General features: G+C 47.5%; 2 protein-coding genes across 2 annotated transcripts; one reads left to right on the top strand and one right to left on the bottom strand.

Moving 5' to 3' along the window:
• The first annotated feature begins 166 nt into the window (after positions 1 to 166).
• Smg5 (Smg5 nonsense mediated mRNA decay factor) lies at positions 167 to 25,441 on the top strand. Its single transcript, XM_077676536.1, is given in 18 exon segments — positions 167 to 188; positions 579 to 634; positions 636 to 757; positions 3,182 to 3,283; positions 4,403 to 4,477; positions 4,893 to 5,026; positions 9,344 to 9,487; positions 9,845 to 9,940; positions 12,468 to 12,534; positions 13,154 to 13,274; positions 14,758 to 14,836; positions 15,548 to 15,681; positions 17,278 to 17,412; positions 20,463 to 20,706; positions 21,331 to 21,421; positions 21,839 to 21,919; positions 22,562 to 22,728; positions 24,035 to 25,441. Coding segments are annotated over 18 exon segments (1,947 nt in total). The 3' UTR covers positions 24,112 to 25,441.
• On the bottom strand, positions 17,701 to 18,545 carry LOC144144545 (vacuolar ATPase assembly protein VMA22). The gene has a single exon (XM_077676055.1). It carries the CDS (start codon positions 18,521 to 18,523, stop codon positions 17,897 to 17,899), a length of 627 nt encoding a protein of 208 aa, XP_077532181.1. The 5' UTR covers positions 18,524 to 18,545; the 3' UTR covers positions 17,701 to 17,896.
• Positions 25,442 to 26,106: the final 665 nt, after the last annotated feature.

Here is a 26,106-nt window from a genome sequence, read left to right as displayed (position 1 = left end):
GATGCCAGCCCTGCTTTAAAAAGGCTGCAGTGGGGCTAATGTTAATTGTTTGAAGTTCAAGATAAAATTGCCATCGTTCTCATTTGGACAGAGCAGTCTGTTGGATAAAACAGAGTTGTTCCTTTATTTGAAGTATCTATTGTATGTTCTTATTGCTGCAGCTGAAATGACTGTGGCCAATAATGGTGGTACAGTCGCTGGGACATCACATGGTCCAACAGATAATTGCTAGGTTTGAAGAAACGTACCACCTGTTGTTCATCAAAAAGATTTTATTCATTCAACAGCCAAGGAAAAACCCTTTGAGCTAGCTTACAAGTTGCCTGATGTGCACAAAGCAGTAATATTTGGCTCTAGTATTTTGCGGCCACCTAATCTAAGAACTGGATACGTTGATTTGCTGTGTTGTAAAGCATTTAAGATGTTTTAGGGTTGCTGCTAAGTGTTGTGCGTTTGATGGCTGGGGGGGATACCAGCTGGACACCCTCCCTTGTTTGCTCTCACATGCCTTTGGGGGTTCCTGGTCATGTGCCCTGAGAGCGTGTGAAAGAAGGGCGGATGGCCAATTTGTGTTTCAGCGCGCTACCTGAGCGAGCTGAGAGCGGGCGGCAAGGAGCACAGCCGGTGGGCGGCCGCTGTCTGGCCGCTACTACTGGCAGGCTCTGGCTCTGGACCCGGGCGCTGGCATGCCGCACAACCAGCTGGGCACGCTGGCCAGCGGCGACCCCTGCAAGGCAGCCTACCACTTCTTGCGCTGGTCAGTGCCTTCTCCCTGCTATACTCGGGAACAAGTTAAGAACGGCACCAGCTCATGTACGGTATCACTCCGCCTAAGCGGCGGACCCGGATGTCAACGGGCGCGCGCGCTTTGAAAGGAGGAGACTGCCACGAGTGCGTGATATCGTCTGCCTTTTCTCACGTAGTTTGTTTGCCGTCACTGCAGTAGTTTATAAGCATATTAGGTCCAACAAGATACAAAAACGGCTCGTGCCACGTTCACAAAATATTCCCAGTAACGCGCTACTTGTGCTGCGCGGAGTGACATCCGGCTGTGGTGATGAGGCGCAGCGGCAACTTCGGTGCCGTTCGGCATGGAGCCAGAGCGTGCAAAAGAAAATGCGTGGGGAAGGTCTTGCGAAAGCTGTAGCAGTGGTTGGTGATGACGATTGGTTGGGTCTACTGGTGTAAGGCCAACTAAAGCTGAAAGGTGCGCAAAATGTAATTCACTGTTTAATAATGTTGAAGCAGTTGCGAAACTCCCTGTAAGGCCTAAGTATCAGGAAGTCACTTGATTTGTTTAGTGATAAAGTAATAAACCAGCAAAAGACCTTTCTTTTTTTTTCTTTTGAGCCACCAATGTGTAGCAAATACTCATCATAGTTTCAGGCTGTGTTTTTGCGAGTGCAGTTGTCAGTGGCTTCAATGAGTACCAACGTGAGGTCAGAAACAACTCTTAAATAACTGACCAATCTGGATCTTCAAGCTGTTGATGCCGTATCCGAGACATCGTAGCATATACACGCACCTTGCACCTTTAGCTGAGAATTCAACACACAAATAACTGACACAGAACAACTTGCCAACAGTTTTCCGATCGCCAGCATGGGCATGTTGTGTCTACAAACTTTGTGTGATGCTTAGGTGTACCATGACAATAATTACGACATTACAACAGCCAGCTAGCCATTTCCAAGAACTAGGAGCACTGCAACAAGTGCCTTACCAATCTCAATTTCAAAGTTAACAATTCTGTCTGTTTATCGCTAATTAGTCAGGCATCTGGTTAGCTTTGCCCGGGCTCTAAAAAAAGAAATTCTAAACAAGCCTTTGTTCTCTTTTCGTAGGTTTTGTCCTCTCTTTATTCTTTTTTTTTTGGGGGGGGGGGGGGGGGGGGGGCAACGATTAAACCAGAGTAGCTGAAAAAAAACTGCTGGCCATAGTGCTTTTTTACAACTGGTTTTAAGCATTGTGTGTGCAATGAACTGCATGACAGTGGCCCTTGAGAAGCATTTTTAGTCCTAATAAGTACCTTTTTTCTTTTTTTAATTGTGTTTGACCAACAATATAGTGGCTCATAACAACTGGGATTAGCGCTTTAAAGAACAGGACACATGCAAAAAAAAAACGAACAGGACTGGCGCTACTTCAACTGATTTATTCCCAAGCTACATCTTCGCATTTATACAATAACAGACTCGATCATGCGCAGTGTGAACCATTTAAAGGACAACCCCCAACCAATGATCGCAACAAATACGTACATAACTGCAGCCGTTAACACTATGTCATACAAACAAAAATTCCAACTCAGAAGAGAAAAGAGCAATGGAAGTATCACTGACACAACAGTGCCATATTTCTTGTTATAAAAAGCCTCCAGTATTTCACGCGCGTTTGCATCGTGGCTTCTGCCCAAAATCTTAATCTCACTTAGCCGTGCTATTTGTTGTGTATTTGTATTTGTTTATGTATATATGTATTTGTTGCGATGATTGGTTGGGAGTTGTCCTTTAAATGGTTCACGCTGCGCATGACCGAGTCTGTTATTGTATAAATGCGAAGATGTAGCTTGGGAATAAATCAGTTGAAGTAGCGCCAGTCCTGTCTGTTTTTTCTTGCGTGTGTCCTGTTCTTTAAAGCGCTAATCCCGGTTGTTATGATAATGAACCAACTAGCCCAGCAACAAGTTTTATTAATATAGTGGCTACTTGTTGCTTCTGGTGTTGGAATTTGTTTTCTAGAATAGGCGATGCTACGGATCGTCTACTTCTGGAGAATGGAATAATGCTATGTGGTGGGCATTAGTGGCGATTATTTCTGGCTTTTATGCCTTTGCTCAGTTTTTGTGGAGCTTCAGAAAGCCTAGTTCTGTTCATGGAACATTTATGGAGACCGATTCAGTTTCTTACTGAGTGCTCCACTACTTTGTACTGAGAGAACTAAAGAGCAGGTGCTCTGTGAAGTGTGAGGCAAGGTAGGTGGTTTTGCTTTTACACCTTCTACAATGTCTTTATATGGACTTGTTTCGTTGAAGTGGTACACCATGGAGAAATAAGTTTCAATGCAATGCCTTCCCCTGTTCCTTTCTCTTTCTTTTGTTTTTTCTCGTCCCTTTTTATTAGTATTTCCAGTGTTAAACGGTCAATTTGGCCAGCCGTAACTGTGAGCTGACGTTCCCCAGCTTGCAGAGCAGCCAGCCGTTTGAGGGCGCCCAAGGGAACCTGCTGCGCCTGTTTGACAAGAACAGCAGCCAGCCTTCCATCCTGGCACAACAGCATGACAGGTCAGTGGGGCACCCTCTTGGTGACATCGTGGCGAGGCAGTCTCGCTCCATGCCGTTCTGTGAGCACGTGCGGGGGTGCAGGAGAGGAAATGGTACGAGTGCATCGCACTGCCATTGGCCACTTCATGGTACAGCTCCACAAAAATGTAGTGGTTTATGCTGGCATCGATAGCGACTGCATTTAAAACGTTGCATAGAGATATCATGTCTCAGCTCCTGTAACAATTAGTCTGCTGATGTGCGCTGCGTGGTAGCAGCCGGCACTTTCAGTTGCAGCACATCTGCAACTGTAGGTGTTCCCGTGGTTAATATCTACAGCTGCTCCAGTATGTCTGTCTCCTTCTCCTCCTCCTTGTCCTCATCATCACCCTCTTTTTCTCCTTCTCCTCCACCTCCTCTGTTTTTTTTTTTTTTTTCTTTTCCCCACTTGTCAAGAACTTTAACCTTCTTAGATCCAATTGAGGCCGAAATTGGTGCTGAATAATCATGTAAACGTTGATATCATGAAATGTGTAATGCCCCATACGTGCAGAGTTGTAGCTTTAATCAAAATGCTTTTTGATTTTTGCTTGGGCTTTCTCTCTCTCTCACTCTCGCTCTCTCTCCCTCTCCAACTCAAAGCAGTGCACTGAGGCTAGTAATAAGGCTAATTGGGAGTTTAGTGTTATGTGGCATCTCCGCTTTGCTCCTGATTTCTTGCACTGCACACAATATGCTATAAGAATGCTAAATAAAACCAACCTCTGCCTTTGTTACCAAGTTGTATTCATTCCCTCCCATGTGTGTGTGCATGTGTGGCTTTTAATTGCAGTACCAGAGACTAATGTTTTTCTGAAACATTCATCGCTGATCTTGGTAAAGTTTTCTGCATCTTATCAAAACGAAGTTGGCATGAGTGCCTTAAATTCCGCACCAGGCTGCTCAGTGTTTGGGAAAGCCGCAGCCATTTCCTTCTCCCATCCCCCTCTCTCGTTCTTGCAGTTCCAGTTGTGGCATCACCACTTGTGGCTTCATGTAGCTTGGCTTAGAGCCCAGGGCGCTTTATTGCAATTGCACTCTATTGATTGTAACCACCAGATGACGAAGTAAAGTGGTACAAAAGTGGTGACTTTAATGCAGGTGCAAGCCAGCGGTGCTGTTTACAAGCAACTTCCTGAGATTGTGCGAACACTTCTACACATCAAGCGAGACAAAGTAAGTCACTCCTAGGAGCGTTTGCTACAGTGGCTTAGGGCCTGGTTCGTTTGAACCATGGATCATCCACCCCTGCTGACATTGCAATTTGCGCTGTTGTAGCTCCCAGCTATGCTCAAGAGGCGGAATTGGGGAGGAATTTGGTAACAGCCACAAGATATACGGTGTTCGTTCCTGCCAGAAAGTGTCACTTGACAAAGCCGTCTAGCGTACATGCCTGCTCTGTCCGGTGTGTGCTGGAATTGTTCAGCTGAGTTTGCACAACAGACAGGACATGCATCTTGCACACCTTCTGATGTACTGTTTATTTATGGTCACCTTGTATTGCAGTACTGGTTTGCGGCCGTGTCCACTTCTGCTAGAGACTAGTAAACGCGATGTGCAATGTTGTTTCTTTTTTCCCCCCGTGTTTCAGTGGCCTGCAGATGCTGTGTGAAGAGACCCTGTCCCAGCTGCAGTCTGTCTTGGACCAGCCGGAGAAGGAGGCCACCGTGGTCTTCCAGGCAGCTGTCATGGCCATCATCTGCACTGACAAACTTCACAAGTCAGGTGGGCTCCCTCTCTCTCACCCTTGTCACAGCTACGGCTGCCAGCATCAAGGGTGCCTTCCAGGGTGGCTTGAATATTACATGTGCTTTGGAAAGCTGGCAAATTAAAAAGAGAAGGTCTGGGACAGATTGCAGTGTGTGAGTGAAGTTTCCTCACTTTACCACCAATGCCTCAGCAGGCTTTTTGATGCTGGCAAAAGCAGCTGCGAATGATACAATACTAAGCATTTAGAACAAGCTTCACTTTACCACCAATGCCTCAGCAGGCTTTTTGATGCTGGCAAAAGCAGCTGCGAATGATACAATACTAAGCATTTAGAACAAGCTTTTTTTTTTTTTCCCTATTAATGAGAGGGTTCACAGCCTGTTCTAGACATTTTCCTATCTTCCCAGCTATGCTTTAAAAATGCTGTTTAGGGTCATTTCCTCCTGCTGCTTAGGGTCATTCCCATTCCACCGACGCATTACTAGATTACGATACAGTTGTTCTATGGCACAGATAACCATAAAACCCTGTGCATATATTCTTTTTGAATAGACAAATTTGAACCAGCTATTATCTAGAAAGAAGTTTTCTTTTAGAAGTTCTTTGCCCCTTGTTGCACCTTAAAATTGCAAATTCCTCACTGATGTCTGCATCATTTTTCCCTTCAAGCAAGCACTTCATGGGTTATAATCAGCCCCCGTCGTTTTGTATTCATATTCCTCCCTTTGAGGCACAGATGTTTAGGCACACAAAGCGGCGCATGTGCGCACACCATGCTGGTCATATTTCATCTTGCTAAGGTTGGCTGCGATCATATCCTGTAGTTTTGCTCACTTTAATACCCCTGTCACACGGGCACTTTCAATCGCGCTTGAGTTAATCCAGGTCGAGCTCAATCAGGATTGAGTGCTGCTACCCGCCAGTTTCAATCACGATCAAGCCCTATCCCGCTCGAACTTAATCCTGGTTCCCCAGGCGCAATTGAGGTTTCCAAGCGCAATCGGACAAAGGCACTCATACTCTCGTCCCCACTGAGTGATGGCACAGAAGGTGACAACTTTGACTAATGCCACACGTTGTGTCAAATAACTTGGCTCAAATAAACGTGCAATAACATTTATACAGGGTGTCCCAGCTATCATGCACCAAGATTCAAAAAAAGAGAAATTGTGTAACTCGAAGAAACCCTAGTGCATAATGTTTGCAGTACTGTGAAGAAGCGGAGAGTATTTTTTTCGTTAATGAGACTTAATTAATTAATTGTAATTAATTATCTAACTCGAGAAATACTGTCCTAATCACTAAAGTGTCAATGAGGCACTTGTAGGTAACCACGAGGGGCATCTAACTGCGCTATTTTCAGCGACGAACTAATTGCGTACTCATTTATTTTGACTGATGAAGGAAACCCGCGAAATATGAAAAATACCACGTGACGACGCTTACGCGCGCATTGTAAAGCAGCGTCCCCAAACAAAGCTGATTGAAAGCAACTGCTTCGCGTGTTACCCGCCCGAAGAGACAGCGCATCACCTTGATAATAGCATGCATGGAAGGAGCAGCAGCAGCAAGATTCGCGGGACGCGTGTACAGATAAGGAACAAACTCGGTCGCGATTTCTTTTTTCTTTCTTTTGTCTATTTCATTCTGGCTAACTCAGAGGCAGCCTGTTTGAGGGCGTTGCTTTACAGTGCGCGCGGAGGCGCCGTCACGCATGGAGGAAAGAAAAGTTTAGGAGGGAGCGTCACGTGACTATCATGAAGCCTAGTCATAAAAAATAAAAAGGAAAAACTGATGGGAGATGCCCTACCTCACGTGACAGGCAAGCGGTAGTTCTTTGCGCCTCATGCGGCCGCCCGCCTGCCCGCGCTATGTTGCGTCGTTCCGCTCGGTTGCCGGGCCGTCCGGGTATTCGGGTTTCGGCGATGAGTGACGAGTCCCAGTCCGAACGTTGCGCGCAGCGCTGCCTGCAACCCTAAACGCGCAGCCGGCTGATCGTGCAGGCCAAGTGTTCGGACGGGAGAGACAGAAAACATCTTTATTGAGCTATGGGATCCGTCGAAGTTCACGCCGCAGTCGAAGTGTCGTGTTCCGCCGCCGTGCAAAAGTGGAGCGAGTACGACATCCGTGCCTCACATTTCATTTCACAAAACACACCTCACTTCCTTGGTTCTGGTCATTTTATCTTTTCACCTCCCAGGCGTAATTTAGCGTTCGTTACCCATGTACCTATCGCACGGATTGAGCAGTACTGAGACAACCAGCCCGCGTTCTGCGTGCGACGCGAGGCGGAAAATGTTCCGTTCTTCCCGCGCCCGCACCCAACATCAGTGGTTCCGCACCTTTTGTTTTCTAATGCACTGAAGGAGACAGCAACGCAACACAGACGTCGTCACGACAATTGTGACACGTACAACATGCCACCATGCCGGAGCACCGATAAGGCGAACGTATGCAAATGCGCACGCGAGCGAAACCAAAGCTTTTCGCAATACTTATCAGCTGATGGGCACTCGTTACAGCGCCATGATGTAAAGGGATGGTGGCGCGGTAACTCCCAGCAGAATTCCAAACGCAATCGTCAAAGCACACCTGGCAAAACCACACCCGTAGGCCACTCCGTGCTTGTGAATGTTTACAGCGGCGCGTTCGAGCAAAGCCGGTCGTGGTTCCAGCGGTAAGTGTCAAATTCGGCTCGCAGCTCGTGAAGGTGCTTCCTGAGCATGTGATCTACGTCTCGTGTCCCTTTGAACAGCGACAGTACTTCCACGATACGAGGGTGGGAGCGCAACGCTGGCGAAAAATCTCGTACGGCGCCTTCGGCAATGCCACTCGCCCCCACCTCCACAGGCAGCATACCGGCAGCCAGCCGGAGCCACTAAATGCTACCGCGGGCCTGAGAGTAGTGCATTTTCCATAATGCATTGCGCGGGAGGAGCCCGAGGAGAGGAGAATGCGGCGTCAGAGGAGGTTGGCTTGTCAAAGCTGGGCCGCCTGACGTCATGCTCCCTCCTAAGATTTTTCTTCCTCCATGCCGTCACGTGGTATTTTTCATATTTCGCGGGTTTCCTTTATCAGTCAGAATAAATGTGTACGCAATTAGTTCATCGCTGAAAATACCGCAGTTAGATGCCCCTCGTGGTTACCTTCAAGTGCCTCATTGACACTTTAGTGATTAGGAGAGTATTTCTCGAGTTAGATAATTAATTACAATTAGTTAATTAAGTCTCATTAAAGAAAAAAATACTGTCCGCTTCTTCACAGTACTGCAAACATTATGCACCTGGTTTCTTTCGAGTTACGCCTTTACTCTTTTTTTAAATCTTGGTGCATGATAGCTGGGACACCCTGTATAGTTATGTACACCTACGGCCGCGCAGATTTACCAGGCGCCTGCCGCGAAATATATTTTTGACCCCATCTGGCATACGTGAGCGGATCTGGTGCGACTTCTCAATCAGGATTGAAGCGCGCCGTGGCAGCGATGCGTCAAGTGCGCTCGAAAAGTCAATCACACTTCGCTTCAATCCAGATCGAATGTGCCCAAGTGACAGAGATGACCTTTTTGCATCTCATTTCCGAAATTTTGCATTGCGTGCACACCCAAGCGTGTATTTGTTGCCGAAAGAAAATTGTTGCCCTGCTGTTGCCTCTTGCGCAACGGTTTGGAGGGAGAGGGATTCTGGCCTTTGGTGTAGGTTCCAGAGTTTTCATCCCTGTTCTTGCTAGCATCAGATGCGGGCTAAAGGGAGTGGCTGTTAACCTACTCCCCATACGAAGCAGCATTTTGTTCCTCTTGACATTCGCACGAGGGAAGTGATGCTCCTGTCAAGGGACACCTCCATTCCAGATATGTAGCTCACCTGAAATGAAGATCACAGACAGTCGCACATTCAGGAGCACACACACCCTCACATTCTGTGGCAAGACCCCCAATAGGGCTTCCAGCACTTAAGAATGTGTGCCAGTATGTGGATTCAAATCCGTGCCTCCTCATGTTGTTGGAGAGGAGTGATAGTGGGTTTTAAGACTGGCTTTGCCTACTTAGTGCTTCAACTAGAGAGGGAAGTCCACAAAATTAAGCATGCCAATACGCTGTAGGTGGCAATTCAAACTGGAATTCTACTTTGCATTGTACTTTTTTTTTACTGCTAGATTTTTGCATCACTTAGTGAATTTACAAGTGGGGAGCTATAAAATAGTTTGTAGTTGCATTTCGCACACTGGGTGGCTTTCTCGCGCCAAAAGACAAACCTGAATTTGACTTGTGGAGTGCACCGCGAATGGGAGCGAAACCTGGCTCACGTTGCGCCTCCTCCCCCTTTTGTGCAGGCCCCCACCCGCTGAGCAGTGCGGCAGCAGCCTTCACGCTGAACATGTTCTCCCACGTGGCTGCGGCATGCACACGCCTCGTGTCCCAATGCTTGCAGCCGGTACCTGTGAGCCACAAGACCAGCGTCAACCACCAGGACCCTGGTACAACGCGTGGCTCTGCACAATTGACTAGACCTCACAACTGCTTTTTCTTTTTAACACGTTTTTGTGCCATATCATTTCCCTTGGGGGGCAGTAAGGGTAGCTATCTTCATTATTAATTTCATCATTCAGAAACTCACCCCTACAGTTTTATTGTGTCCTGTGTTTTGACTTCTTTAACATCTCTGCATGTTTAGCTGACTGCATTTGAGTGGGCTAGCAGTTAAAGCTCTCTGTCTGGAGGTGAATGTTGCACCGTCAGTGTTACATTCATGGCAGTGCCTGAAGTGCAGGGAAGAGTGAGTTTCGTGTTGGCCAAGTCAGTGTGCTTGGACACTCTTGTGCCTACATTTGTAGGCTGTTTCGCAGGTGTTGACGTTGACATGGTCTTGCGGAGGTCGTCGGTGGATGGTGCATTGCCGTTGGAATTCACCAACAGCACCAAGACTAATGGTGAGCTCCTAGTCCTGTATTCTCTCCGCTGTTTTAAAATGGGTTGTTTGTGCCGAGATTAGTCGGGGCAACAACAATTGCAGCTCCTGGCGTAGGCTGTGCTCCAAGTACAGGAATCCGTGGTGCCCTAGCAGCAAAGCTTGTGTGGCTCTGTGTTTCTGGGCTTGAAGTGCATGTAGCATTGGCCAACCAATCTGAATTTGCAGGCATGCATGGACGCATTTAACGCAGATAAAAAAAGATGAAGAAAGCTCGCACTAACGTGGCAAGACTTGAAGGTAGTGAAGCTGTACGCAATGTTCCGACCATCCTGACGGTTTAAGTCCACGATTGCAGCTGATTTGCTTCTTCTTCACTGCCGCAACCACCCTTACTCCATCTTTTTTGCTGTAAGTGTGAGCTTCTTTTATTTTTTTTAAGTGCTAAACAGTGGACATCACCTTGGAGGGGCGTAGGCTGTGATGTGTCTTCCTTGTTCCGAGCAATTGTTGCCACGATTACGGCGAATGCTGGAGTTTCTTTTTTGGCCAACCTTGGCCAATCCCCATAAGTGGGTATTCTTGGTTTGACAAACGTGTTTGGCAGTTTCTTGGTATTTTTAACTGCAGACATGCAAAATTACAATTAGCTAAGCAGCTTCACTGTTAAAAAAATCAAATTCAGTTGCCAGTTTGCAGCCTGTGAGCTTTGAATCCGGGCCCCTCTGCTTCTAAAGTTGGCAAAAGACCTACTCTAAGGTCCAGAAGAAAGAAGAAGAGTTCATCAAACCTGGTAGGTTTTGATGCATGTGGAAAAAGCAGCACAACAAAAAGGAAATGCTTCTGCCCCTGATGCCTGCTGTTGTACCTCACACATATGATGTGCAGATGGGCAAAAAATGGCAAGGCCAGTCCCTTCCCTCATAGGTCTGGGGAGTCGTCTTCCTTACACTTATAATATACAGGGTGTCCCAGCCATAATGCACCAAGATTTTAAAAAAGAACAATGGCGTTACTTGAAAAAAACCTAGTACATAATGTTTGCTGTACGGTGGAGAAGTTGACAGTATTTTTTCGTTAATGAGATCTAATTAATTAAATGTAATTATTATATATAACTCGAGACATACTGTCATAATCATAAAGTGTCAATGAGGCACTTCTAGGTACCCACAAGGGGCATCTAACTGCGGTATTTTCAGCGACGAACTAATTACATACTCATTTATTATGACTGATAAAGAAACCCTGCAAAACATGAAAAATACCACAAGACAGCTCTCCCACCCACACCATAAAGCAGCGCCCTTAAATAAGCTGATTGAAAGCAACTGCTTTGCCTGTCACATGCCCGAAGAGACAGCGCATCACCTTAACAGTGGCATGGAAGGAGCAGCAACAGCAAGTTTTGTGGGGTGCATGGCAGATAAGGCACAAACTCAGTTGCTATTCCGTCTTTCTTTCTTTTCATTATTTCATTCTGGCTAACTCAGAGGCAGCCTGTTCGAGGGCACTCCTTTATGTTACGGGCGGGAGTGCCGTCACATGGTATTTTTTATATTTCGCTGGGTTTCTTTATCATTCAGAATAAATGAGTATGCAGTTAGTAAGTTGCTCAAAATACCTCAGTTAGATGCCCCTCGTGGGTACCTATGAGTGCCTCGTTGACACGTTAGTGATTGGGGCTACTTTTCAAGTTAGATAATTAATTACAATTAAATAATTAAATCTCATTAACGAAAAAGTACTGGACACTACTCCACTGTACTGAAAACATTATGCACTAGGTTTTCTTCGAGTGTTGCTATTGCTCTGTTTTAAACCTTAGTGCCTGATAGCTGGGACACTTTGTGTGCACACATAGCTCATGCTCAGTCAGGTCTTTCACTGGACTGGTCAGAATATTCATGTTTCATACTAAGAATGATGACTTGTTTGTTTGCATCCTGTGCTTGATGACACTTCAGAAAAAGGTCAGCTGCACCCCCCCCCCCCACACACACTTTTTTTTTCATGGGTAAGAAATCCCTCAAACCTCGTTTTTATTCATTTTACAAAGCCACATTAAATATTGTTTTTCTGTGAAAATTGGATTCCAGCAGACAGTGCTCTAACTCTTCCCTTGTGATTGTTTTGTTATTTGTGTATGTGTGCGTGCAGTGTGCACACGCATGTGTGTGTGTGCACGTGCGTGCATGTGTGTGTGGTGGAGAGGAAGAGAATGATAGAAAAAACCAGGCTCAGAAAGCTTTTTGGGGTTTTTTAAGAAGACCGTCAACTGAAATTTATCCACTCGGTGTGTCTTGAAGTTCTACTTGCGGGTGAAAACTTCGTTGAACAAACTTATTCATTATGGCTTCTCTCTCTGTTGCTCCCCCCCCCCTCTCTCTCTCTCCTCCCAATGAAACAAAGACTGGGAGTTCTTTATATGGTAACTTTTGTTAAATCAGGGTGCATTGACGTTCCACTGTTCCTAGTGTGCCAGCAAACTTTTTCCAAAGGTGCACTGCTGTGCTGTTGGTGCTCAAGCTCTTCTTGCGTGGCTGCAGGGTCCCTGAGCATGGATTCGGGCATTCAGAATGGGTTATCGTCCAGCGAGTCGCCTCCCCCCAGCAAGTGAGTGAAAATGCACCTTCGTTTCTGCTGACTTGTGAGGTTTTCGTGGCATATAGTCCGGGAGTAGTCTTTCTTTGTTGCGGGTCGGCTGTTTGAGGCGACTGTGGGTTACTGTTGTGACCTTAGCATCGTGTAAAAAGGCTTGCCAAATTCAGAAAGTTCATTCTGACACACTGGGCGCTCCGTTATGTCTGCAATCATGAGGCAGACATTGTGTTTTAGACTTTGATGTGAAACATAACATTTGACAAAATCTCGTCTAGTCGGGTAGATCAGAATTTGAAGAGAGGGGGGACGCCGACCAAAGGTGTATAAAGAGTAATGTTTTTACGTATGGAAGCCGAAACATCTATTTTTTAATAATCTTTTGGGAGGCGTTCTCCCTTTTGTTTCTTTATAAACTCTGATGCAACATGCCGTTCTTAATCACTGCCTGTGGCATCTGTTGGTGCCTTTGTGCTGCTGTTTTACTGTACAAGGCAAACCCAACAGTAAAAAGGTTAAGAGCAAGCTGCTAAAGGGACGAGATGCATTCTAAGAGAAATGAGCTGCGAAGCGAGAACACTGGCGTCAGTGTTGCAATGAAGCCCGTGTGCACTGGGGTGTGTTGGTGCCGCAGTGCGAGCGACGAGGACACCCTGCTGCCTCCTGGTCTGTCCCGCGTGGGTCTGCTGCCTTGCGTCAAGGTGCTGTGCGACTGGCTGCTGGGCCGGGCCGACCTCATTGGGCCCTGCACTCAGGCAAGTGGGATGGGACAGCTGTGCTGACAGACTAGCCTTTAAGGACATCTCAAGCACAGCCCAGAAGAAAAAAAGCCTTGGGCAAAGCTACCTCCCCTGTCGAAGCTAACTGAAACAGTGCTGTCACTTCCGCTTTCCCACTTATGCTGATGTTACATTTAGAATATACAAATTTGATAAATCTAGCCGGTAAGTCGTCGTCATCATCCTGTGTATGTCCACTGAAGGACCAAGGCCTCTCCCGTTATACTGCCAAACACTGCTGCCTTGCAATGCCCTGATTCTTTCTTTGGCCCCAAATTTCCTCATTTCATCCCTCCATCGAGTTAACTGTCTTCATCTACTCCCAGTCCTGTCTCTCAGTAGCAACTGTGTAAGCTGGATGGCTTACCTGTTGTCATTTCTCTAAATTACATTCCCGTCCAAAATCCACTTCTTTCTCTCAATTTGAGCTATTGTAATGTCTTGCACCCGACTTTATTCCTTCATCCAAGATGCTCGTTTCCTATCCCAAAGCATCACTCCTATCATCCTCATTGGGGTGACCTAAACTTTGGAAATGTTTAGTAAGGTGCCAAATCTCTGCCCCATAAGTAATCAGCAGCAGTACTCAGCGGTTGTATACCATTTCTTTCAGCTTCAGAGGTAGCCTAATGTTTGCTATTTGAGAGTGATTGCCAAATGCTGACCAATCTTAATTGATTGTACACTGTTTTTTGTGTGTGGTTGGTATCAGCACTGACAACTTGTCCGAGGTAGTAGTTGTACTGAACCACCTCTTTTAGCCTTTCATTGCCCTAGTGGAAATGAGGCTTTCTGCCAGCATGTTTAACATTACTTTTGAGCTTATTCATATTCTTTTTGAACCCTACGACGGAGCTTCTCGGGTACAGTTGCTAAAGCATCCTTTGCAGGTGCTCTCCAGACTCTCTGACCAAGGCAATACTGTCTGAAAACGTGAAGTGGCTCAAATAATCTCATTTACATGTTTCCCGCACCTCTCCCAACTAAGCTTCTTAATTAAATAGACCTTCTCCAGACAGGCTGTAAACAATTTTCGTGGGACAGTGTCTCCTTGTCGCCACTCTTTCAGAGGAAACTTTTCACTCTTCTTATAAGGATTATGCGGCTCATGCGTAGTCCTGGCTTTTTTTGGAATTTAACTCGGTACAGAAATAAACCGAAATCGGGCCAAAACGTAAACAGACGTTTCTGCAGTGTGTTGCTTTTTTTTTTTTGTGTGTGATTTGTTGTTTCTCCCCTCTACATTTTTCTATGATATGCAAGCACGCAGAGTTGCAAACGCAAGCCAATCAATTGTGACGCGTGCACATTACATAACCGTTCATTTTTTAAAACTGTGCACTGGAGGAACGGGAGTGAGAGGAGGGCTTGAAACGGCAGTAATGCAGAATCGTGCTCATACTACTTGCCCGTGCCGACTTCCGTTCTTGTAACATCTGTCCTCTCGTTTTATGCGTAGGCGAGAACGCCCCTGTGGCAGCACCTGTCGTCTCTCCTCAACCTGCTGCTGCCTTGCCTCCCAGCAGGTTACCCGACCGGTGAGTGGGTCCCCTCTGCCTGGGTCTTTGCTCAAAGGGGCCACAAAGGCAATCCTTCTTCAGATTGAAAGAACTAGCCCTTGGTAGCTCACTCATCTCCATTCCAGCCACGGAGGACACTTTTGTAACCCCAAAAAAAAGCAATAAATATTCAAAAACCTTCAAATTTTGCACTACAGCAACGTTTTACGGGCGGGAGCAGTGTAATCTGGGTCACGGCTAAAAACATAGGTATCAGTTTGTTAGCTGGACATTAGCATTTAAATGATATTATCAAACGGAACTAGAGGACCCTCTACAACTGCCCAGTCATGTTAGGTCAGCGTAGGAAAATCACCGGAAAGTGACATGAACAAAGCAATCTTTTCCCTTTATTTTTTTTTCATGACCTTTAAAATATATATCAATGTGTTTCGTGTTCCTTTTTTTTTTTCTGTCTCTCTCTCTGTTGTGTGTGCTTATTTTTATGTGTACAGCCAGCCATCGCATCCTTGTTACAGTACACTTGCATTCCCACTCCTGCTTAATTAAGAAGGCCTGGCACTCAGGCTGGCAGTATTCAGTAAATAAAAGTATTCTGTCGTCGTGGCCCCTTGAAGCATTGGAGTGGCAGGGGGAGGAGAGGGGCTGTTCTTCCCATCCCTCCCTGTGGTGGTGGGTTTCTAACGGCCCGGGATGGTTCTTCCCCCGCCCTGGTGCGCACCCGTGTAGAGGTACCGCTACCCGACTCTGCTGTCCTCGTACCCCTGCCCGAGGACATCTGCCTGCGAGGGACTGCAGCCCTGTGTGCGGCCCACGCCAGGGTCAACTGGGGCGTCAAGGCACCACCAGGACGCCATTGCCAGGTACGCTGTCTCCGTGAGGCAGGGCCAAGCAAGATGAGCCTGGCCATGGAAAGGCCTGCAAAGTTAAGCAGATGGGAAGTGTGCTGCCAGCTGTGTGACAAAGTATGCCTTCTTTACCCCTCATCTTGAAAACAGGCACGGAAAGACGTTGACCAAAAAAAGAAATACACGGGGCAACGTGCTACTAGCAACTGGCAACATTTATTAAGAAACAAATATATAGGGCAGACAACCAAGATGAATCAACACCAACTCGCCCAACTTTCCATCCTGTTAAGCTTAATTTTCTTTACCCTAGTGGTAGCCTTCATGATTGACCACTCTTGGGTAGCCTTGCAGACCGAGACGGGGTGGGACACCGGAGCCTCCGCAGCTTTGCTTGGCCGTCTTGGGAAAAGACAGTTCGCAAATGGACAGGACAGAGCAGAAGAAACGCAAGACAAGCTCAATTCTGTTGCATTTTCGCTCTTCTGTCCCCTCTGTCTGCGTGCCGTATTCTCCCACGATGATCTACCAGCTTGCCTAATTTTCACAACTGCTTCGCTGGCCAATCATGGCAGCAAGGATGAGTGTTTTTTAATGCTTTGCATTTAGCATGCATGGATCAGCGAGCACTGTCCTTCACTCCCAAAGGTAGTGGCAGTGCTGTGAAAATCATTGCTGCAACAAAATTTGTAGCATCTTTCTCAGAAAATCTGCCACTCTTGGAAGATTGGGAGTTAAGTTGCTTTTCCCTGTTTTACACTTTTACATGTCTTGGTTTATAGCTCATAGAAAGCCAAGTGTTTGGCAGAGCGCCACTATTTGTAAAGCTCGCTCCAATTTTGACAACTAGCCGACATGGCCGTCGTAGCCTCGAACAGTTGCAAGATTGCTTCCAGCTCAATTTGTGCAGTGCTCAAGTTGCACACATAGCAAGTGCACGTTTGTGTTTGCTGCAGTTTGACGGTGCCTTTTTCACTTCTGCAAATCTGGCATATTTTTTTGAGGTTTGCGAATTTGAATCATCAAATCTTTGTATACAGTCTTGCTTGTTTGTGGTCAAGGATTACACCACTTAAAAAAAAAAAACATAGATAACCGTGCAGTAGACAGGTGCCACAACTCTGATGGCTCTGTTGTTGGTAACATAATGGGGCACTGTAGTTACCTATGATCGAGCTTTGGAGTATGAATTGTTTTTAAGCCTTGAGCAATAGAGGAACTGTGATGCACTGCGGGGCCTGCAATCATGTTGCACTGCTGAGCAAGATTAGAATATTAGGCCGAAGGCATCATGTCGGAGCATATGGCGACAAGAAACGTTGCAGTGTCACATGTTAGGTGCACTGTTTTAGTCAATTTTGTTTTTTGCCGTAAGGGTATCGTACGGCACATGTGGTTGATATGCTCATTGTACATTTTGCAACACCTGCTTTAGTTTCAGCACAGGCTCATTGTTGTGGCTCTGAAATAAAGTCACTTGCAGTGGCAGCAGTCTTGGTCATTTTTCTCCTGTGTGCAGTGTGCTCCATGCTAACACTTGTGTGTTCACGATTTAAAGACTGTGGCTGAGGCACTGAGCCGCGGTTTTCTTCCCTTCCTTCTCCTCGGCAGGTGCGCCTCAGCTACCTGGTGCACTTTGGGTGCTGGCTGTCCGAGAGACCCGGGTCCGGGCTGCTGTTCACCCAGTCACAGTTTCAGCCCAAGGTTCCCCTGCTGCTCAACGGCACCACACCGACCTTGAGCAATGCAAGTAGTCGCCTCCCCACCCTCTTGACGCTGGGAGTGCGCGTACTACAAGACCTTCTCCACTCCCTTTTTTTTAACTTGGGTAACAGAACCAAAAATTTTGCGGCTGTAGCATACAGTAAAGAACTGACCCTAGCCAAAAGAAGTGCTGCCAACTTCCAAGCTAGGTTGTTGCACCCAATTCCTGACTAGGCAGTGCAAACCTGGCGTAATCTTAAAAAAATCAGAAAAAAAGTAATAAGGCAGCCAAATCGTGATAGTTTCTAACCCCAAAAATGAAAATCAATAGAAAGTTTGGCAAGATTTTTTTTTCTCCCAATCGAGGGTAACAACACAAACAGTTCAGTTTTCGCGTGCCCAGACCGGTGGACATTTCGGGCGGAATACCGCGAACGGTTGCCTCAGGCGCACTGGGACCCGCCCAGTTTCGCCAAGCTGGCGTAGTAGAAGGTAATTGTGTCCGACCGTTTGCTGCGTTCATTGGTTAAGGTTCAGGGGCTCGCACCGGCACGCCTTGTTGTTGTTCGCCGCCTTTGTAGGCGTCCAGGGCGGCGGTGAGGCGAGACTGTTCGTTGGCCACGTCCACGATGAGCTCGAGCGCGTTAACGAAGCACTTTTGCGAGCGGCGTAGCGACTGCGGCACGAGAAGGCCGAACCAGCGTAGCGGGTCGGTGGGGCTCGCTGGGCGTTCATGGGGTTCCTCCGACGGTTTCGCCGCCTCGCCTCGCTTGCGGACTTCGCTCGCTGCGGCGTTGTTTTCGGGGTTCCCAGAACCGACGGCTGCATCTAGAAGTTCAAAATGAGGGTAGCGCCGATGTTTGGGGTCGTCGAAGTGGCACCGTACGGTCCGCAGTGCCTCCACCTCGCCCATGTTGAGCTGCAGAGCGGACACGGACTTGTTCCCGTTCGAGTACCGCATGCGCGCGAGCTCGAGCAGTCCATTTTCCAGGAGTTCGTTGAGGCTGTCGCGCAGCTTTAGAATTTTATCCGCAGCGTCAATCGCGTTCTCCAGTAGCTTTTCCCGTTCGCTGTCGTCGACCAGTGCCTTCGAATTCTCCACGACGACGTCCGCCTGCGATGCGTCGGCCATCTTGTCTGAGCACGTGACCATTTCTCTGCCACGGTGCGTACGTTGTGTGACAGATGGCAGGACGGTTGCGCGCGCGCGCGTAGTAAAAAGAGCGTCGTATTGAGGGCGCCAGCGTTTCAGCGGCCGCTGGTGGTTTTGTTTTCTTGTTCCAGTTGCATTTTTCCTGTCTTTGCACTCCTTTTCTGTGACCTTTCGCAAACGTGTTTCCGTTGTCGTGGCGAACATGTGACGAGCCTGCAACGTGTTTTATGGCTGCCACGTTGCATCGGATTTTTTTTTTTTGCCACATTTTGAGATTGTTTGCCCGCAGAAAGGCTTTGAGTAGATGCTCATCTATTTTGCTGCGTGGTGGGGGAAGCGCCCAGCACGCGCACACTAGATGAATAAAGTGATTTTAGGGAATACGGAATCCGAAGCTTGTTGCAAAACGGTGCAGTGTTGCGGGTGTGTGTTTTTTTTTTTTTTTTTTTAAGATAACGAAAAAAAAGCTTCGAACGTACGCTAATTTTGCTTTGTGTACATCATTTATAGCGATTATGATCCAGCAATAATTGACCCACTTGGAACTGACCGTCAGTTCCAGCTGACTAATCTTTTGTTAACTTCGGTTTGGAGCAGTTTTTATTATTGGCATTAACTTGCCATGACTGAGTCATCTTCTATTTTGGTCAGAAACCGAGTGTGACTGGCAACTGCGCCAACTTCAAGGCACTGAATCCTCGCCGAGGCCCACAGCATCCGATTTACTTTTCCCCTGTGTGGGATCAGTCCTGCTGGAAGTGTCACGCGTTGACATCACAAGAGAAAAGATGATTGTTTTCCCCCTGTGCTGCTGTAAAAAAAAATTAAATGTCTTGTAGAGTCCTCTTTTCGTTTTTCCCCCTTACCAATTTTGCTGCTCCATGTTTTGGCTGTCAAAGAGCTCGCAGACAAAGGCATTGTGATAGAGCCAAGTAGCCGGCATATAAACAAGCCAGCGCCGAGGCAACACATTTCAAATGAAACTAGAATTTTTTTAGGTCTCCGAGCGCTTCATGGATGCCGAGAGCTTTTTCTCGGGTCTACACGACGACTCCAGTTCTAAAATTCTGCAATTAATAAAGATCCGAGCAAAAGTTGCAGTAGTTCACTGAGGCGGTTAAAGCAGTTGCTTACCACTTAATTTTTTTCCGAATTATTAATGAAAAAGTTATGCAGTGCTGCATTCTGGAAGCATTGTTTCATTCCGTGCCCTTTCCTTTATTTTAGGTACACTCTGCCCATAGCTAATATAAGCCTTGCATTTTAAGCAAGGCTTTTCTAAAAAACTCAAGTAATGATTTTGTTCATGGAACATTAGTGAATAACACTTGCAGTGTCAAAAAGGGAAATCGTTTTTAATGAAATTTTGCGTTACAATAGAAGGTATCCGAGAATTTATTCTACTTCTGAAGGAATTCGCTGGAACGGTAAAAAGCTCGCCATCAAAAACATGTATACTAAGTGCAACACACAAGAGTCTCCTGCAGCAGCGAAATGTGTGAGCAGCCTGCAGGGATTTTTAGCCTCATTTGGCATGTTGAGGGGAAGGAGAAATGGAGATATATTTAGACGTGCGTATCTGGAGAAAAAAAATTATCCATTGCATTCGGTGGCAAAAAAAAAAAAAAAAAATGGGTCAGGTTCGAAACCTGTGCAACCCTAGTTATCGCGACTGGAAGGTCTGTTTGGAGTGGCTTTTCAAAGACTGTCACTTGTGCTGAAGCGCCAGAGAAGAAGCCGTCAGGTTCCGAGCGAGGGCAGCTGCGACACCTCTCTGCAGTGGGTTGCGTGGCGTGTTGTCACACCTCCCACACTTGCGCTCTGTGGGCTCAAGGTCATTGCAAAGTGACGAATGACCTTGGGAGACGTGGCTTAGTAGAGCTCTAAATTGGCTGCGGGGGAGGAAGAGGGCGGTGCGTTGAGCGCGTTCCCCCCGCAGGACGCCCTGTGCTCCTCTCCGCCCTCGGAGGAGGGAGGCGAGGACGGGCGGAGGCGCCTGATGCGCAGCATGGCCCACCTGTGGCTGGAGCAGGAGGTTCGCGACCTGGAGGGCCAGCTGGGCCAAGGCCAGGCACTGCCCCCGCCCTTCCTGGTGCCCCACACGCAGGTGCTGTGCGCACGCCTGGTGCACGTGCGGCGGCTGGTGGCCTCCCGGCGGTTCGTGCTCATCGTGCCCTCCCTCGGTGCGTGGCCCTTCTCTCCTCTCGCCCCCGTTTGCGAGGGCTGTCCCACTGTTGAGGAGGAGTGGGCCACAGGCTCACCGCCGCTTCAACTGGGATCAGAGAACAAAAACAAGTGGAGTTGAACCTTCTCTGGCCATGTCTAACAACGTGAAAGCATTTGACCGAGTCAGAAATATGCAGGGGCTGGACGTGGTGTTATTTATTGCTTGGCCCTGAATCAGCATTCACGGGTGATGCCACTGAGCAGAAAAATCAACCAAAAATGGTTCGATTGTGGGCTCAGCATTATGTAGGAGCAGAGGGCTTAATTGCAGTCCCCCATTGTTAGGTGCACTGCAGACCCGTAGGCAGATTGTATGTACGATTTGTGAAAGAGCTGAGAATAAATGCCCAGAGAACTTACCCATGGGCATTGTATGCTCCGTACATTACTAAAGGCACATGTCTTTATTGCTTCACATCAAGTCATGATGCAAGACTCGCACTTGCCGATCAGTGGACTCGTCCTGTGATCAGAGCTACAAGCGTTTGTGCAAGCAGTACAGTTGTGAACACGGTATCTGTGCTGCTTCCTTGGTGGCAGTAATGGAGCCTCTGAGGGTGCCCTTCTCTTTTTCCCCCCAGTGATCTCAAGCCTGGACATGCTGAAGCGGGAAAGTGTCGGTGCCCGTGAGTCCATCCGCTGGTTGGAAGGCGAACTACGCCGGGGGAGCAGGTATGCGATGGCGTGCACGTCAAGAGCCGTCTTTTGTCTCACCTGCCGAGAGTGGGCTCACCTTGAAAGCCTGGCCAGGTTATGTCAGGGGTCGCATGACACTTAGGCCAGGGAAACTGGCATAGATCACTGATGGAAAAGCTGAGCTTGCTGTGCCTATTATCACATCTCTGAGGTCCACAAAGCGTGCAAGCCTTTTAGTATAGATGCTGAAGGGAGCGAAGAATTTAGTGCATAATATTTTACCTTGTTGGAGTGAGCCTTCTTGGTCCCGAGGGGCCATGGGACTCAGGTCGTCCATAGAGGTACGACTCGCGGTGCCGTGTTATCCACCCCATGTGCTACTAGGCACGCAGGAACTTTGTTGTTTGTCAGTGAGGATGATGCCCTCCAAGGTGGCCCGTGTGAACTTTGCAGGTACGTGCGCTCCCAGAAAAGCCACGAGCGCCTGTCACTGTCTCCCATGAAGTACCCCAAGCGCAAGGAGAAGGAAGCCTGGTACGTACTGATCCCACTCTTGATCCCCTGCACAGCCGCATTGGCTTTGAAAAAAAACTGCTCCAAGGAGAACATGACAAACGAGCATATTTGAGAAAGTGAACGCCGTAACCTTGGTTATTTTTTCTCATTCAGCGCTCCATTTCCGGGAACAAGAAATACAAACCCATGCAAGGATTCTTCTAGCACTTATTAAACCCACCAACGACATATCTAAATTTATAACGATGCATGGTGTATGAACTAAAAGTACAGTATTGTACTCCTACGGAATTGAAGCAATTATTGTATTAACAAAATAAATCGAAAATTTTTCTTCCTTAGAGAGCTTTAAACTAAGATGAATGCAGTTTATTTGCCTAGAAACGCCTGTCTGTTCTATGTATGCCAAAAAAAGCAAGTCCGATGAGATAACATATCAAGAAATGTGACTGGAGTGGCAGCCCTGATTGCATTGACAAACATTGATAAAGCACTCCGGGGAAAATGTGAGTACGATAGCTGACCAGTTCTGATTAAAGAGCCCTCTCTGTGGAAGCAAGGGGGCACGTGTGACGGTCTCTGTGCTCCACCTTGGCTGTGGGTGCCACTGTTAGCGTGTGTAGAGTGCCGACTTGGTTCTTCCTGCTGCTGCTGCTGCAGGGAGCTGTTCCAGATCCTGGAGTGCTGCCACCACCTGGAGCGGCAGTGCCCGAGGGGGGGACACCCGGCCGACCGGCCACTGGTCACCTTGCTCGTCTGCTCGGGGCTGCCCCCGGGGGGCACCACGGGGCTCCCGTCTAATGCGGCAGCCATCGCAAGCTCGGCAGGCAAGCGCTGTTTAGTTGCACAGAATGGGGTGTACGCCTGGCCCCGGGCGAAAATTTCTCGTGGCATGCAGGCATGCGTTTGCGTAAAGTCAGGAGTGTGATGGAAACCCGTCTGGTTGGCAAAATACGTGGCAATAATTAAAAACTGACTCCGACCAAAAAAGTTAAAAAAAAAATATTTTAGCCTTTTTCACAACGTCTTTGTTTTTATATATCTTTTAAGTGTGACCATATGCAGCGGCGGCGACAAGCGATGCACAGGCGACAAGTGAAAACATTTTTACATAGGCCACCAGAGATGACGGCAAAAGCAGCGACGGAGGGCATTGAATTTTTTTCGCTTGTAAATGTTGCCCAGGTTATCTGTTTGTTGTGCACATTGAGTTGTTTTTTGTGTTGCTTGTTGCCGTCGCTGCATGTGGTTACCCCTTTAAGCATCCTTGTTTTTTATTACTTTCCTGGTCAGAGTGAGTTTTTAGTTATTGTCATGCATTTGCCTGTGCATTGTGATGTATTGTCATTGTATTTGCACTAATGACGTGGGGGAAAGAAGTGATGGGTGCACTGTAAGAGACCGAAGCAGCTCCTCCCACTTCCTTTCACATTAGTTAAGAGCGCGATTCTTTCTTGCGTTGACACATGGCTGGTTAGTTTGAAGGCCATGGTCCTTCTTTTCTGGACGGCCAGAATGAGAAATGGACTTTGGGTGGCCATGTAGTGAGATGAACTGACGACTAGTAGACCACAATGTGGATACTGAGGGATGGGTCTAGAAGAAGGGGAAGGCCATTAATTTGATGCAGGGACGAATCCAGGGGAAAAAATTTGGGGGCAAAGAGCAGATGCAGGCAGCACAGGACAGGAACGGTTGGAAGTCAGTGGGAGAGGCCTTTGCACTGCAGGGAACTTGGACAGGCTGATGATGATTAAATAAGCTTGCCATTTTTGATATATTGTAGTGCATTTGTAGCTGGCAACGTGGGGTTCTCACAGTAGATGCTTCGGGAATACAAACAAAGGATGACACATGTATATGAAATGCCGTCTTGCTTTCTTTGTGCACAGCCATGGAGGATACAGTGTCACGTGCAGTGTTTTATTTAATTTGCGTTTAGTGACAGGTAATGTAGCGCGTGCCGCCGTTTTCTTTGTGACTGTTTTTGTGTTCGTTCGTTAAACACTGATCCAGTGATATCTTTGAGAAGGGCTCACTGTATCGACAAAGTTGTCGCTCTTTTGGTTGCACGACGAGAGCACATTGCAAGCTACTTCAGCAGTGGGCTCTCCTCCTGTTCCAACAATGCAGGCATCAGCATGGAGGACGTGGAGGCCTTTGCTGCCAAGTGGCAGTCAGTGAGCGTGCCCCGAATGCAACCTGGATGAGGCTTGATTGGGGCCCTGTAACCACTCATCGAATGAAGCTTGGCTGCTGCTCCAAGACGGTGGTAGAAGGTGGCAACAACAAGGCTTGACCCACAGGCACTCGTCCCCCTTTGGTTTGCAACAAGTGCAACGGTCCTGTTCAAGCGCGGGGCTCCGCGACAACGGAAGATGCTGCCCCTGGTGATGCACTCTCGCAAGTCCGCTTGTTGTGCTCCAAGTTGGCCAGCTGACGGGCGGCACTTTTCGGATCATTCGGCGCCGCCTGGAGCCAAAGGGCCGGGGCATCTGTTGGTGTTGAGTGGGTTGACACAGCTCAATTGAAAGCAGTGTGGAAAAGAGGCTTGACATGCAAGGCATGTCAAGCAACTGCGCACGCGAGGTGAAGGGCTCAAGTTTGATAGCAGTGCCAGTTAGCATTAGCTGGGGAAGAGCTGAGCGCCATTGTTTGTCAGTCTCGGGTACTCCTAGTTTGGTGAACGAAGCAAAATCACCGATGGTTATTCTGTTTCTGGGAAGTCTGTATTAGAATGCTGTACGCCTTTCGACCTCACAGTTGCCAGTTATGTTCAGCGCTTGTGCGGGAAACCCAGCTTGTTGCCGTACTTGGTTCATGCGAGCAGCTCCGTTTACGTGTTGTGGGAGGAGAAGGCACATGACGCGACATTCCCGTGTCTGGTTTCGAGAATACATTTCAAGGGGGTCTTCTGTTTTCCCACGCCAAGTTCTTATCTGTGGCTTTTTTGTTCTGAGCAGGCAGCTGGTCTGTTTGTCATGTTCCGAGTGCACCACCACTGCAGCGCAACTCATGCCTGCCGGTAAGCGTCTCGACAGGTGGAGGAGGCTACGCGCAGCCCGAAAAGTCAGTCCCATGTTAACTATGACATGCTTCCGTTTGCCAAGCAGGCCAAAGGAAGGTCAAATTGCTATGTTGACTCTGAACGATTGGCATTGCAGCGTTGTGATCCCGGCAGAAGGTTGGGCTCTGTGATCGTTGGTCCTCCCGTGCCTTTCGAGGCTGCGTGGATGGAATGGCCCGGAATGAGATGGCTAGCAGTGATGCCCAGCCCCTGCAAGGGTTGACCGCTGGTTGGATGTTTTGTTTTGTTGATTTCTTTTTTATTTGTTTTATACATTGTCTAGAAAGGTTCTAGAAATGCTGGTCAGGTTATCGCAACATGTTTTTGTTGTTTGCGTGTTTAGATGCCAAAGTTTGTGTATCGGGTGCATTTTATGCTTGGTGCCTCTTGGGAGAGTGCTTGTTAAAAATCAGTGCCATTGGAAAAAGTGTGGTCTTCTCGTTCATTTCAAATAAAGATATTTTGAGTTGGAAGCGTGTGTCTATGTTTTAGGCCTCACGGTTTGTGCAGACCCTGAAACCGTAAGAGTTCAGAAGTGAATGTTGTGCTCCTTTTTCCTTTTTGTTGTGCTCCTTTTTCCAGCTTTCCCTTACTTCCAGTCAAATGCAGGCGTAGCAGCTGGGTTTTTTTTTTTCTCTCTCTCTCTCTCTCTCTCTCTCATTCAAAATACTAGTTTACTTGCTTAGAAATTCTCAACCATTTTGATGCGCACAGGGGAACCTTGTACATTGGAGGTTGATAGGGTAACCACATGGATCGATTTTTGCGAGCAACGCGACGAGTGCAACCCGGTGAATATTATCTCTATGCTCAGTGGGCGTTGTTATCTCGTCGCCCACACTACGAGGTCACTACTGCACCCATTGTGTTAAACTTGTCATGCGTCGCTCGTCAAAGTTACTCCATGTGGTTACTCCCAAAAGCTCGATCCTGTGTTCAATGGTACGCTGAAAAGTGCTCTGTGAATTTTTTTCCCAATATATATTTGGCGAGAGAAAACTCCAAAGACTGTGCTTGACAACACGTATTAAAAAGTTGCTTCTTTTTCTTTCTTGCTGGAGTAAAAAGAACAATTATGCAAACTTAGGACCATTGAAACGGTTTTCTTTGTGGGCGGGGTGGTACTTTTTGAATACTT

Source organism: Haemaphysalis longicornis, unplaced genomic scaffold, assembly GCF_048455015.1.
Source record: "Haemaphysalis longicornis isolate Haplotype H1 unplaced genomic scaffold, Haemaphysalis longicornis Haplotype H1 scaffold_7, whole genome shotgun sequence".
In the NCBI taxonomy this organism is placed as follows: Eukaryota; Metazoa; Arthropoda; class Arachnida; order Ixodida; family Ixodidae; genus Haemaphysalis; species Haemaphysalis longicornis.
This window is presented reverse-complemented; position numbering and strand designations above follow the sequence as displayed.

Excerpts from the sequence above, each read along its gene's own strand:
- LOC144144545 (XM_077676055.1), bottom strand. The coding sequence starts at position 18,523 with ATGGTCACGTGCTCAGACAAGATGGCCGACGCATCGCAGGCGGACGTC.